The sequence below is a fragment of the Mus pahari genome, chromosome 14 (assembly GCF_900095145.1).
Source record: "Mus pahari chromosome 14, PAHARI_EIJ_v1.1, whole genome shotgun sequence".
In the NCBI taxonomy this organism is placed as follows: Eukaryota; Metazoa; Chordata; class Mammalia; order Rodentia; family Muridae; genus Mus; species Mus pahari.
The window spans coordinates 65,423,622-65,438,443 of NC_034603.1; the positions used below are offsets into that span (position 1 = coordinate 65,423,622).

Consider the following 14,822-nt stretch of genomic DNA (forward strand, 5'->3'; position numbering starts at 1 on the left):
CTGGGTGTTAAGTGTATGGTGTCTTTTTCTTTTGTTTGTTGGTTTGTTTTTTGAGACAGGGTTTCTCTGTGTAACCCTGGCTGTCCTGGAACTCACTCTGTAGACCAGGCTGGCCTCGAACTCAGAAATCCACCTGCCTCTGCCTCCCGAGTGCTGGAATTAAAGGCGTGCGCCACCACGCCCCCAGCATGTGTGTGGTGTCTTTAATCCCAGCAGTCAGGAGGCAGATGCAGGCGAACCCCTGAGATCCAGAGGAGCTGAAGTTCACCCTTCCCTAGTGAGGAGCTGCTAGGGCACAGGGAGGTCAGGGTAGAAAGGGGCAATAAATCCATAACAAAATATGCGTCTTTAAGATGTGAACCAGTGAGGCTTGAGCCCGCCCAGCTCAATTAGCAGCACCCGCGCCCTTCGCAGGGAAGAAGCAGACAGGGCTTGACCTGTGGCTGAATGAGGAACACCTGCAGACAATCCTCAAGTGGCAAAACAAAGTACCATCCCTCCTTTGACTCAAAGGACCCCCGGGGTGGAGCATTTCCCTGCACTCCCCCTTGCTCCCCAACAGGTCCCCACCCCCACCCCTGAGAGCCAGTAAGGCTGCAGGGCTGACAAAGTGTGGTGACAACAAAGAAACCAGGCTCAGGAGGTGGCCGCAAAGGACAGAACTGCGGTTTTATATGTGGCAAAATATCTCTCCTAGAGGAGTACAGACAGACAGACAGACAGACAGATGGGCACAGGACAGTAGACCGGGGCGGGAGGGGAGCGAAAGGTCGGGCAGTGCTATCTTCTAACCTGTTAGTGGAAGCTGCACCCCACCCCCCAGGAGGGTTGGGGCAACATTGGCACAGGAGGTGGCGAGACAGGCGTGAGGTGCCCATCCCTGAGGTGGGCAGCTGGGCAGGGCCCAGTCCTCGTTGGCACAATCGGCTCTCTCTGGACCAGCTGTGATGCTGGGGAGGGGGCAGGGCTGCTGGACTCTAGGGATGCTGAGGTTAAGGGAACCCCAGGGGAGAGGGGGCTACCATGGCCTCTCTTGGGGAAAGTGGACATTGGGGAAGGACAGGGTCACAAGAGGCAAATACAGAGAAGCAGCAGCAACCAAGACCCCTAGGGGGAGACCCAAGGTCCTTAGGAAGCCCCTGGATGGTGGTCACCTCATGGGTACCAACACATAGAGCCTGTCCCCTGGGGCCTTAGGGTGACGGTGAAGGAGCAGTTTTTTTGGTTTAGAATGAGGTGGACCACAAAGTATTCATGATCTCCACACCCAGGTGGCACGGAGATGTGGGGCTCAGATGCAGAGGGCCCCTCTCTCCTGATGGCAGCAGGCAGGGTATGCTGTAGACAAAGCTCATTCCTGGGGGAGGGCAAGGGGTGGAGGGAGGGGGGCAGCATCTTGAGTTGCTCACTCCTCAAGGTTCTAGGCCCTGCTTTCTTGCCATGACCATGGAGGGCAGAGCGCGCGCACTGATGCCCATCAGCCTGCACCCAACTCTGCTCCCCAAGGGTTTCCAAGCCGTGGCTTTCACCCACCAGAGAATGCTGCTAGGAAACTGTTATGTTATGGGATGGACATAGTGGGGGATCCCGGGTCTGGGGGGGTTGGGGAAGATTCAGCGGGCTCTCTTCAGGAAAAGCACCCAACCTTTCCCAAGTACCCCTGTGTTGGTAGAAGTCCCACCTCCCCCCACCCCGATTAAGACCTTCCCTTACAGCCCCGAGTAGAAAGAGTTGAGGAAGTGCACCTTTTCTCTGGGAGAGAGAGAGAGCCCCCAAAGAAGGGGAAAAGGGGGCACTTCAGAAAGTAGGTATTCCCCCATCCACCCACAGCAGTTTAGGGAAAAGCCTACAGCTGGGGATTAAGGACCTCCCAGGAGTTGGAATGACAACCACCAAAGAAACCCCAAGCTTTGAGCAAAGGCATCTGATAACGAGGGACACAGCGCCCCCTGGAGGCAAGACACATCTTGGGTGGTGTGCCCCTCTGCCTTCCCCTCCCCGAGCTCAGAGCCTTTCCTCTCCCAGAACTGCCCCTGCCTCTCAGCGGATGTAGACGCCTTGTCCCCAGCCCTCCAGCTCATTCTTATTGCGCCCCAGAACCGGCCCACCACCCTCCGCACAGTAGCGGGCCTTATTCCGGCCCCGGTTCCTGTTGTCGGTCATCTCCTCCTCATAGTCTTCCTCGTCTTCCCAGGAGCCCTGCCGGGCTGGTGGTGTGCCTCCCCCTGCAGGGTCTCCAGGCCCTGGGCCCTCTGAGGGGTCTGTCTCCATGTCCACACACGAGTCTCCCGGCTCCGTGTAGGCAGAGTTTCGGCTGCCGGGGGTGTCAGCATCAAAGGTGTCTTGGCGGGATAGCGCCCGCAGGGTGCCTGCCCGGCCAGGTGGGTGGTTGCTGGGGTAAAGGCCTGGGGGCTGGCCCAGTTCCCCGGGGTACTCGTGCACACTGGCATGCTCCCCAGTGGCCCGGTCCAGCGGCTGGTCCCCGGAAGCAAGGTAGGGTCCCTGGTTAGCAGACAGACGGCACGCACCATGCAGATCAGGCAGGGGTGAGAAAAACACAAAGCAAGGCAGGTTAGTGATAGTGCCAAGACACCAGCCTGGCTCCTGGAGGGCGCTGGCTCTAGGGGAGGGGCACCCAGGAGCAGGGCGTGGCTCTAGAGCTGAGCCTGAGGGCAAGCCAAAGGCCATTTGCTCCTCCCTCTAGCAGCCTGAGGGCACCCAACTTCATCTGAGCGTGAACTCTCCTAGTAACCATGGTAAGGAGCTCTGAATAATTAGTCACCGCTTCCTCAGTGCATGTTATTAATGCTTTCCTGGGTTAATCATCGTTAACAGCTCATTAGTACTGCCGCTCATTAGTTGTTGCTTGGGTTAGTCAATTGCTCCAATTTTCCCAATATACTGAGATTTTAGCTCAAACTCACTGACCCCCTTCCCCCAGCTTCCTCTGCCCACACTTAGACCTCAGCCACAATCTTTCAGAAACCCACACTTCTTCCTCAGGCTAACCCTGAGTCTCCAAGGTTGATAAGATTCCTTTCCTGCCCCACCCCCCATAAAGCTTTCAAAGCAGCCAATTTGAAGAGGGCACAGGACTCCACGTCTCTACCCTAGCTCCACGCCCACAGCTGGAGACCACAAGGTGGCCCAACGCCCTCCTCATCAGCGGCTGACAGCTCCGGCCATCTCAAGCTGTGTGATGGAGCTATCCTCTCTGTGGTACCATTTCCTGGTTAAAGCGGGATGGGAATTGCAAAACAGCACCAGTTTCCAAACTGCTTCCTGGAGCTGTTTTCTGGCAGGGTGGGGCGGTGGGCATAGAAGCGCTTCTGCGGTCCCTGAGGCTGGGAAGGGGAGGCTAGGCCCCCAGCTCCCCATGAGTAGATCCAGGACGGCTCAGCTTCACTGAACAAGTGGGCTCTGTTGCTGAAAACCCACTTGAGATGCAGCAGTCTAGAATGACTTCATGGTGTTCTGGCTCTAAGCCCGACCATACACTTAACGGTGTGGGCTCAGAGATGGGCTGTGGCTCCGTGGGAGGAGAGCCTTTCCTGGACTCTGTTTCCCTGGGAGACGGTGGAAGGTACAGCTTAGCTCATAGATAGCTTGGGTCCCTCAAGGATTGAGGGATGCCAGGGAAAGGCAAGTTCTCTGGATTCGTTAGTTAGATCTAACGTGGGTATATAGAGCTGGCAGCTGTAGTGCTAGCTTGTAATTACAGCATCCAGGAGGCTGAAGCAGGAGGATTGCCTCCAGTTTGAGGCCAGTCTGGAACACTGGAAATTCCAGGCCAGCTACTGCCAGAATGAAATTGTGTTTCCAAAAACCAACAACAACAAAAAGGGTGTAGAGTCCAATGAACAGCCTACTGTTCTTCCTCAGATTTTCTTCCTAGTGCCTGGACTTATATGGGTTCCCCATCAGGCCTCAAGTTCAAGGACAGCAGATGCGGTCCTAAGGGATCAGTCCCAGGGAGGCAGCACCGGCCAGTCCCCAGTCCCACCAAAAACCACAGACACCAGACGCTGCCGCTCACCACGTTTTTTACAAAATAAAGCTCTTCCCTTCCTTCCTCATGTTCCCTGCACTCCAGGGTGGGAGGAAAGACCGGAGGGACATCGGCTACATGGCGTGCTCCTGAGGCTGGGCCACCGCGTCGCCTCCCCGCGGTGAGGCCTCCAGCCCGCCCCAGAAGCTGAGATTTCTCCTGAGCGAGGTGAGCACCTGTACCTGGAGGTTGGAGACGGGGGCAGGGCTGGCAGCCAGAGCTGCGGTAGCCATGGTGCGGTTCAGCAGCGGATTGGGTGGCGTGCTGCTAGGCGGATGTGTGGCCTTCCAGTAGGCTTCCAAGTACTCGGCCAGGTGCTCGCAGGCATCTTCCAATTGGTTCTCGTCCAGGATTATGTCAAACATTTCCTGTGGAGGTGGGGTTAGGGGCGGGGCTGGGATGAGCGGGGGGCGTGACCAAGGGTTGAAGGTGTGGCCTGGGTGCAGTGGGTGGAGTCAAGGGGGTTGAAGGACAAGGTTAAAAGGCCTCTGGATGTGGCCCAAGGAAAGGACACTTCAGACCTACAAAAGACCAAGACCGAACTCAGCCCAACTCCCTCTCATTCTAGGGATACGGAAATCAGACCATGGCTGGGCACGCAGTAGGGAGTATTTGAGCCCTTTGGCCGATCAGGCATCCCTCTTGACCCACGGACCTGGCCCAGGTGCTGTCTTCCATGCAGGCTGAAGGAAACAGGAGAACCCAAAAAGACACCTTCCCTTCCCTCCCCCGGGTCTGAGCACTCACGGGGGGACACTGTGCCAGCTTTTCCGAGGCTGCTATTTGGACATTGAGGTGTTTGGATTGAGACTTCCCTCGGGATTTGATGAGCCTCTGCAGTACCTGTTGGAGGGGAAGAGAGAGAGCTAGAAGGGCACCGGCAACCACCCAAGTCTAAAAGGCAGATTCTGCTTGGAGCCGGTGGGAAGGTCAGAGTCAGAGCGGTGGAATGTTCCATGATTCTCTGTCCTGAGCATCTCTGCCAGAATGAGCTCACAAGCTCTGTGTCCACAACACAAGGCCCAGGCTTAGGGCAACATGCCACACAGATAGACACACAGACACAGACAGACAGACAGACACACACACACACACACACACACGCACACACACACTTTCTCACATAATCATGTGGCACAAAACACACTCATACACACACACACTCTCACTTTCTCACACTCATGCACAACATACTCACGAGCACATACTCAAATATTCACGCAACACATTCATACACGCATACACATACTCACATTCGCATACACGCTAACACACTCATACACAAACTCACACCTTGTCTACAGACTTCATTCTAACCCTCCAGTATCACTCCCTCTTGTTCCTGTGAACAAAAGCTGGATCTAGCCTTGTTCCGAGGCTGTGGGTGTTTGAGATGAGGGCTTGCTATATCATCCAGGCTGGTATCCAACAGGCCCCGGGCCCCGGGCCCCGGCAGGCAGTCTGCACCCTCCTGTCTATTCTCCTGAGTGAGTAGCTGTTCTATGCTTCTTCACATGATCAAGTTAGTCCTCCCCAAAGTAAATGCAGCTATGGAGGGACATCAAACTCCAACAGAGCGACAGTCTACAATATGGTCAGTCTGTACTACTGCAAACCAGCACTGTCATAAAAATCTAAAGAAAGCAAAAGAGCTACTCCATAGTAAGAAGACTCCATGTGGGCTGGAGAGAGGGCTCAGTGGTTAAGAGCACTAGCTGCTCTTTCAGAGGACCCAGGTTCAAATCCCAACACCCACATGGCAGCTCATGGCTGTCTGTAACTCCAGTTCCAGGGGATCCAACACAGACATACATGCAAGCAAGATACTAATGAATATATATATCATTCTTTAAAAAAGAAGAAGAAAAAAAGGCAGAAAAAGACACACAGTATGATCCTGGTTTATGGAAAATGCTATCATAAGGGGGAATTATTGGGACAATTAAAAAAGCTGAATATGGCTGGGTGTGGTAGCACACACCTTTAATCCCAGCACTTGGGAGGCAGAGGCAGGTGGATTTCTGAGTTCGAGGCCAGCCAGGTCTACAAAGTGAGTTCCAGGACAGCCAGGGCTACACAGAGAAATCCTGTCTCAAAAAACAAAACAAAAAAAAAAAAAAAAAAAAAAAGCTGAATTATGGGCTTTTTTCGGTTGGTTGTTTGTTGAGACAGGGTCTCACTATGTAACTATAGCTGGCCTGGAACTTGATATGAAGATCAGCTCTGGCCTTGAACTCACAGAGATCCACCCATCTCTGCCTCCTGCAGGGATTAAAGGTGTGCACCCCATTTTTAGATAACATAGGGTATGGGAGGAGGCATTGAGGCAAGCCCATGCTGTCCATGAACTCACAATGTAGCTGAGGCTGACCCAAACTTCCGATCCTCCTGACTCACTCTCCCAGAAAGCTCCTGGCCTTAAGAACCACACACATGCTGAAGTCAACGAAATGAAGGCATAAGATTTGTTGTTAAGTGTGTGCTGAGAACTGAGTCCAGGGGCTCACACTGTATGTGTGAGCTTATAATTTATCTTAAAAATAGAAATGAAAGGCCCAGGTGGTGGTGCACACCTTTAGTCCCTGAACTCAGGAGGCAGAGGCAGGGCAGCTCTGAAACCCTAGTCTGGTCTACGTAGTGTGATTCAGTCCAGTCGGGGCTACACGGTATAAAGCCCTGTCTCAAACAAAGCCATGAGCAAAAATAAATAAAATAAAACCGGAGCTGGACACAATGGCAGTCATCCCAGTACTCAGGAGTTGGACGCGGGAGGGCTGGGGGGGTGAGGCCAGTCTTGGCTAACGAAAATGAGAACAAAAATTCATGGATTGAAATCACATAAAATCAGACTAGAGGGAAAGCTTGGCGCCACGGCACTTGCTCAACACTTAGGAGAGAGTCGCTGGGGGTTCCTAGCAACGGAGGAGGTGGAATTAGGCAGACCAAAGCTCAAGATCACTAGTAGCTCAGTTGGTAGAGTGTTTGCCTCCCAAGCCTGAAGACCTGAGTTTGAACCCCAGAATCAACATAAAAAGTTGGGCATGGCCCGGCATGGTGGTGCACGCCTTTAATCCCAGCACTTGGGAGGCAGAGGCAGGCGAATTTCTGAGTTCGAGGCCAGCCTGGTCTACAGAGTGAGTTCCACGACAGCTAGGGCTGCACAGAGAAACCCTGTCTCAAAAAAAAAAAAAGAAAAGAAAAGAAAAAAGTTGAGCATGGTGAACCAGGGGGTGATGGCGTACACCTTTAATCCCAGCACTTGGGGAGACAGAGGATCTGAGTTCAAGGCCCAGTCTACAGAGATGGTGTCAGGACAGCCAGGGCTACACAGAAAAACTCTGTCTCAGAAAAGCAAAAATAGGGGGCTGGAGAGATGGCTCAGCGGTTAAGAACATCGAATAACGTTGACTACTATTCCAGAGGTCCTGAGTTCAAATCCTAGCAACCACATGGTGGCTCACTACCATCTGTAATGAGATCTGACACCCTCTTCTGGTGTGTCTGAAAACAAAAAATAAAAGAAAAAATAAGTTGGGCACAGTGGTGTGAACACTGTTCCAGTGCTGGTGAAGTAGAGACAGGTAGATCCCTGGGGCCAGTCAACCTAGCCTACCAGAGCAAAAAATGTAGATGGTACCTGGAGATTGTCCTCTGGCCTACACACACACACACACACACACACACACCACACACAAGTTCAATGTCATTCTTTGATACACAATGAGTTCAAGGCCAGCCTGGGTCAGAGGAGAGCCTGTCTTAGAACAAAACCAAAAACCACCACCAACAACAACAAAAACCAAGCCAGGTGGTGGTGGTGGCGCACACCTTTAATCCCAGCACTCAGGAAGGCAGAGGCAAGAAGATCTCTGAGTTTCAGGCCAGCCTGGTCTACAGAGTGAGCTCCAGGACAGCCAGGAATGTTACACAGAAAAACCAAACCAAACCAACCGAACATAGTGACACATGCTAGCATGTGCCTGAAATCTTAGCACTTGGGAGACAAAGTCAAGAGAATCAGGTGTTCGAGACCATCTTTAGTTGCACAGTGAGTTAGAAGCCAGAACAAACTACATGAGATCCTGTCCTAAAAGCTGGAAATAAAGCTAACAGAAAGAATATGGTACCAGCGTGGGCACAGGCTCTTTACATAATTAATGCATTTAGTAAGTTTTCACAGAGATCACTGAAGCGTGACTAGGCAGAAGATGGGAAAACTAGGGCACAGAGATGTTACATGAGTTGCCAGGAGAACACAGTAACGCTAAGTGACAGCCCAGGGCAGGAAACCCAAGCACTCGAGCCCACGCCCTCAGTGGAGGAAGCGGAACCTCCGATACTCTCTAGGCCACAGAATGTTTCTGCATCCATCACCTCATTTGATCTTTGCAACATCTCCACGCTCAGGTATGTAAATCCCATCCTGACAGTTATAGAGCAGTAGAAATCAAGGACTCGGGAAGCCTAAGGAAATGGCGCAGGGTTCTTTAGAACAAACCCTTCACCTACATCCTTCCACCCATGTCTCTCAAATCCACTAGCATCTTCAACAAGGGGAAGTTCGTGGAGCCAGGAGTGTGTCACACGCCTGAATGCCAGTACTTGGCAAGCTAAGGCAGAGGATAGCAAGTTCAAGTGACACAGGGCAACTCTGCCTTGCCAAGGAAAGACTGGCTCAGCGGTTAGGACTCAAGTTTGATTCCCGGCTTCCATGTGGGACAGCTCACAACCTGAAACTGCAGCTCCAGGGAGATTCTCTGCCTCTGGCCTCACACACACATACTCACACATATATACATAATTAACAAGAATAAAAAGAAAAATTGTTTTACAGGAGGAAGGAAGGAGAAAGTTCACAGGGTCCCTACCACTACCCTCTGTGTCAAAGTCAGCATGAGCAACTGTGTACAGCCTGACATTAGAAAATTCAAAACTTTCCAACCACCACATAGCTAGGTGACACTAGAACACTAGAACTAACTACACCACATGCTTTCATTTTTCTGACCCAATGATGGACCAGAAGTTCGGAGATGAGACTGACCTGTGTAACCCCAATAACGTTTAATATTGAATACACAGAAGGCACAGCGGACCTGACTCTTCCCACCCATATTAGGTTGTGTAGTTCCAGTTTCCATAAGTCTTACAGAGAAGGAAACTAAGGCTAGGTCATAAGTCACCCCATCATTACTCATGCGCCCCGTTTCCAGAACAATCCTCGTAGACCGTGTCCACCATAAGAACCAGTCTCCTGCACCCACCTTGGGAGATGTGATCTTGATGTAAACAATGATGGGGGCCAGCGACGTCTTAGAGAGCTGGGCTGGGTGGTTGATGGTGTCAGCGTCCAGGGCGACCAGCTGCAAGGTCCGGGCCAGCTCGAAGATCCTCTCAATTTCACTCTGTACCTCAGCTGGGGCACGGGGACGGGGAGGGGATCGTAAGGTTTCCCCCAGGAGGCAGTGGAGAGAAGGAACGCTTCGGGAGACTCCCCAGCACCTGGCACCCCACCCACCCTGACAGCCCAGGAGGAGAGAGGAGGCGGGCAGCTCACCCAGGCTGGAGCGCGTGTTGGAGCGCTCGATGATGATGTGTTTGCTGGGGTTGTTGAGGACCGAGCGCTTGGCCAGGGAAATGTCAGCCGTTACCCGGGTGATGGAAATCCTGGAGGATCAGGCAGGAAAGGGGTCAGGGGTTGGGTGGGCAAGAACATACTGTCCACTCACTGGCCCCAGGCCTGCCACCCTTGTCTCTGTCTAAGAATCCCAGAGTGGTCCCTTGTGTATCCCCAAGTGGATGGAAGGAGCCACAGTCAGGTGGCGAGCCGCCTCTCAAGGTCCTACCTGCCATCAAACCGATGCTTGAGGAAGTCAAACAACGCTTTCTGCATCATGTCTGTCACCTGTCGTGCAGGGGTTAGAGCGGAAGTCAGGCTCCAGAACCCCCCCAGGAGGTCCGCCTGCTGGGCACCAGAACTCTCCCTTTCCACCTTTCAAAACTCTTGAGATGAAGGGGTCTCTAGGAGTGTGGGAGCTTCCTCAGAAGCCGGGGCCTCCGATGCAGCCCGAGTCCACTGGTCTCTTATGTGGCATCTCCAAAAGGACTCTTTTAAGAATTTTCCTTGGGGGACTGGGCCCTCCTGAGTGGACTTCCCGTGGGTCAGGCCCCCTTAAGGGTTTTCTCTGAAGGTCTATGAGCTTTGGGGATATGGGACCCTTTGGAATATCTGCACACCCTGGAGGTCTGGGCCCGTCTGGGTGCACTGCCCTTTAGAGCTCCTACCTCATAACCCTTGAGCGACGGTCCCACCAGGATGATGGGCCTCATGGAAGGCACCACGTCATAGGGGGGCACGTGCTCTGTCTGGGAGGGAAGCAGGGAAGGGAAACCCCAAAGTAGAGATGGCACCAGCCCCTCTCCCCAGGTGTCTAGGCACCCCCATGCAGCCTTTCCTCCCTCTGACCCCAGAGCCCAAATGTCGGTGTCAGAGGGTTGGGAGTGGGGGATGGCCAGGCAGGACCAGGAAGGAGGGTAAAGGGAGAAAGATCTGGAAACAGGTGTTAGAAGCCCCCTCCCCCCCAGCTCATTTTCAGTGGGGCAGACACAGAAAGCTGCCATACTCACCGACTTCTGCTTCTGTTTGGCTGGGTCCAGAGATTGCCAGGAAGGGGAAGGGAAGGAGAGAGGGGAAGGCACCAGGCAGGGGGAGAGGGCCAGGAAGGAACCAGGACAGGGAAAGGGGCAGGAGAGCGGGTCGACCAAGAAAAACAACAAGCATGCGTGTTAGTGACAGACAGAGCCAGAGAGGGGATGGGACCCCATGCCACAGGGGAGCCAAAGGTGGCCTTGGAGGCTGGAGGCAGGATGGACAGTCATCCAATGAACTTGAGACTAGTGAGTCAAGCCTCCTGCCCTTCCAGATCTAGCTCTGAAAAGAGCTAGAGACACTGGAAGCCCCTAATCCAGGGCCGCCCTCTGCCCCGTTGTGTATCTTCCTGTATATTTTAAGGATTCCCTGTTCTGTATTTAGGAGAGGGCCTTGTATATCCACTCAAAGTTGGAAAGGGGCAAATGAATGAACTCAGAGCAGGGCCTACTTTAGTCATGAGGACACACTGGGTATGTTTATTACTAGACAAAGCAAGAGCTGCCTCTTCCTGAGGAATTGGGGAATGGAATTTTATGAAGAGAGGTACAGTTCCAGCCCAGCCCAGCCCCGTACATCCACCCAGCTAGGCAGAAAGCCCCACAGGCTTGATGTATAGAATGGACCACATCTGGACCACTCCAGCCTCTTTTCTTTGCCAAGAGCTGGGTCCTGACTCCCCTCACAGGAAACCAGACAGAATTACCTTCTTAAAGAAGGGGATGCGCTTGCCCTGGGGTGGCGGCGTGGTGACACTGCTCACACTAGTCTTGGCTGAGCCGCCATGCTCCCCTAGCTCGGCCTCCTCCTCCTCTAACTCTAGGGGGTCTAGCTCAAAGGCAAAGTTAGTCATTTCATTACCTGGACCAGTCAGGAAGGAGGTGAAGGGAGAGGAGGAGGGAGATGAGCACGGAGACAGAGCGCAGAACACAAGGGTGGGATGGGGAAGAAAGAAAGAAGAAGTGAATGGAATGGGGCTAGGAGAATGGATGGGAGATGGGGGGATGTGGGGGAAGGCAGAGAGATGGAGCTACCACAGAGAGGGACAGGAGAGACATGACAGACTCAGCTCGGAGGATAGCCTATCCTTAATGGAGGGGTACTACTGCATGTGTTTGGGGGACTCAGAATTGGGGTACCTCCTACTGCAGGGAGGAGGGGCCACCCCTGGGAGAGACCACCCCACCGGGGAAAAACTCTCCCTCCCCTGGGTTGCAGGCCGCTCTTACCACTGGCAGGGGGTGTGGGGCGGCGGGTGCCAGTCACTACATCTCCCAGACTGGAACTGGAGTTGTCACCTGACTTGCTGTGTGGGCACAGAAGCAAAGGAACGGATGAGCAAAGGTGGGCGTGGGGCCAGGGTTGGGGTGGGGGGGACTTCGGTGCTTACAGGGTGCATGCTGGGTAGTTCTCCAACCCACCCACCCACCCGTTCAGGCCAAGGGCGGGCCCTGGAGGTCAAGGATTAGCTCTGAGGACCCCCTTCCCTGCTGGCCTTGTCAAGTATCCTCCCCACCCCCTCGGCAGACACCTGGAGCTGAGGCGGTTCTGGCGCAGGGTCTGTTCCTGCAGCAGACGAAGGCTGTCCAGTTTGACCGGGCTGGGGATGAAGCCAACCTCACAGCCTTCCTTCACCAGCCGCCCAATCCACCAGTCATTATTGTACTTCTGTGAACAAGAGCCCAAGAGGGAGACACTGGAGGTGGGAGCCATAGCTACCTTCTAGGGAGACGCCCGGGCTGCCAACTCTGCCAGTCAAAGGCTCCCTCAAAGAAGCCCCGCCCCCCGGCTTCAGCCTCTGATAAAGATCCTCCCAATTCCCTCTGTGACCATGGACCACCCTCGGTTAGAGAGAAGGTAGGAACGGCTCCTGCCTCCCTGAAATTCATGCTGTGGGTAGGAAAGCAGACACATGCACCGGGGCCCAGGGCTCACAAGCCCACTCAGCCTCTCTGCCGACGTAGGCATTACCGACCAATGAAAATTCACTGGGCTCAGAGAGGTGAAGAGATTTGCCTAAGCGTGCACAGCAGTCTCAGGTCCGCTGCGCTCAGCTCAGCAGCTTTTTCCCACTAGCCCCCTCTCCTGGCACCCCTCCCATACACTCTAATGTCCCACCCTCGCCCCACTCCAGGTGCCAAGTATTGCACCCACCTCCTTGATGTGCAGGAAGTCCTTGGGCTCAAAGGTAATGGCCACTCCCTGTACAGGTACCTCATCCCCTGGAGACGGATTGTAGCCAACATTTGTCCGAACAGCAAAAGCCACTGGTTTGGTCTAGAGGGGACACATGAAGTGGATGAAAGCGGAGAGCAGCAGCCAAATAGTACCCTCCTTGACTGGGGTAGTGGCTGTGTGGTTGTTTGCTTTGTAAATTATTCATTAAAATGTATACTGAATGGGTTGTGTGGTTTCCTGTAACTTCTACAATACCAAAGCAAACGGGTGGGGCACCGGGAAGGCGGCTCTTGGGATAGCAGCATTCCTGGTACACGCTTGGCAATCTGTTTCCATCCCAGAACCTAACGGAGAGAGCTGACTTTACACGGGCATCCTCTGCCCTCCATACGTGTGCGGCAGTATGTACACACTCACACATACAGCACTATGCCCAGACACACCTAAGTGCACATACACTAATGAATTCAAGAGAAAACAAACAAAGGCTAGCATTCAGGGCTGGGGAGGAGACCGTTGAGCCTGTAAAGGTATCTGCTCCCAAGTTTGACGGAGAACCTTAGTCCAGTCCCCAGGATTAACATGGTAGAAGGTCAGACCCAACTCTCACAAGTTGGCCTCTGACCTCCATATGTATGCCACGACATACAACACAGACATACGAATGCAAGATAATTTTTTTTTTTTGATTTTTCGAGACAGGGTTTCTCTGTATAGCCCTGGCTGTCCTGGAACTCACTTTGTAGACCAGGCTGGCCTCGAACTCAGAAATCCGCCTGCCTCTGCCTCTCAAGTGCTGGGATTAAAGGCGTGCGCCACACAAGATAATTTTTAAGTATTTGAAAATGGAAGCTAGGGGGCGGAGAGATGGCTCGGCGGTTAAGCGCCCTGACTGCTCTTCCAGAGGTCCCGAGTTCAAGTCCCAGCAACCACATGGTGGCTCACAACCATTTTTAATGAGATCTGATGCCCTTTTCTGGTGTGTCTGAAGACAGTGAGCGACAGTGTACTTATATACATGAAATAAATAAATGTGTGTGTGTGTGTGTGTGTGTGTGTGTGTGTGCCTATGTGTGTGAGAGAGGCAGGTTGTGAGTGTGTACGAGCCACAGTGGCTATCTGGCCAGGAGTCAATTCTCTCCTGTCACTGTGGGTCCCAGGAGTAAAACTCTGGTGGTCAAGCCTGCCCTGCAAGTGCTTTTACTTTACCATTGCCCTCACCTCCCTTTATTTTTCTTTTCTTTTTTAGATGTAAGAAAAGGTCTCATGTGGTCTAGGCTAGCCTTGAATCCAATATGTGGCCAAGGATGACCTTGAATTTCCCCTTCTGCTTCTACCTCCCAAGGGCTGGGATTACAGACAAGGGCCACCAAGCCTGGGTTTGTTTGTTTGTTTGTTTGTTTGGTTGGTTGGTTGGTTTGGTTTGGTGATGCTGGAAATTGAAGCCAGGGTCAAATCTATGATGGGCAAGCACTGTACCAATTGAACTACATCCCCAGTTCGGGCTGCCATTCTTCAAGAGCCTTGAGCTTCAAATCACGTCTGAGCTGATCACTCATCCAGTGTAACCTCCCTGTGAAGTCCATAACACTTCTCAGCTCAGCGATGATCAGTGATGTCAAATGCACTGATGTAAGCACAGACTCAGATGATGACAGGTACTGGGTAGCTCCCAGCACCCACATCAAGTGGCTCACAATGTGAGAAAAGGTCTCATGTGGACTAGGCTAGCTCCAGGTTTTAGATTCCTTCTTCTGGCCTTTGTGGGCATCTGCACATGCTTACACATAAGTACTAGATAGGATAGATAGATAGATAGATAGATAGATAGATAGATAGATAGATAGATAGATAGATAGATAGATAGATAGATATTGAGGCCCGGAGTACACTTTTTTTTTTTTCTTCCGAGTCAGGGTTTTTTTCTGTGTAGCCCTGACTGTCCTG

At 52.9% G+C, this 14,822-nt stretch overlaps 1 protein-coding gene across 2 annotated transcripts in view; it reads right to left on the reverse strand.

Moving 5' to 3' along the window:
- Positions 1 to 637: 637 nt before the first annotated feature.
- The window catches only part of Cacnb1 (calcium voltage-gated channel auxiliary subunit beta 1), a 22,036-nt gene continuing 7,851 nt past the window's right edge, over positions 638 to 14,822 (reverse strand). The window contains exons 4-14 of one of the 2 annotated variants that reach the window (XM_021214131.1): positions 12,852 to 12,974; positions 12,229 to 12,365; positions 11,927 to 12,003; positions 10,676 to 10,695; positions 10,334 to 10,414; positions 9,895 to 9,953; positions 9,606 to 9,715; positions 9,313 to 9,464; positions 4,796 to 4,891; positions 4,231 to 4,416; positions 638 to 2,502 (exon numbers count right to left, since the gene is read on the reverse strand). In XM_021214131.1, coding sequence (XP_021069790.1) covers positions 2,041 to 2,502; positions 4,231 to 4,416; positions 4,796 to 4,891; positions 9,313 to 9,464; positions 9,606 to 9,715; positions 9,895 to 9,953; positions 10,334 to 10,414; positions 10,676 to 10,695; positions 11,927 to 12,003; positions 12,229 to 12,365; positions 12,852 to 12,974 — 1,503 coding nt within the window. In that variant the 3' untranslated portion in view covers positions 638 to 2,040. Of the gene's footprint in view, positions 2,503 to 4,230; positions 4,417 to 4,795; positions 4,892 to 9,312; positions 9,465 to 9,605; positions 9,716 to 9,894; positions 9,954 to 10,333; positions 10,415 to 10,675; positions 10,696 to 11,403; positions 11,559 to 11,926; positions 12,004 to 12,228; positions 12,366 to 12,851; positions 12,975 to 14,822 lie in introns of both variants that reach the window. The other variant, XM_021214130.1, reaches the window with a different exon arrangement.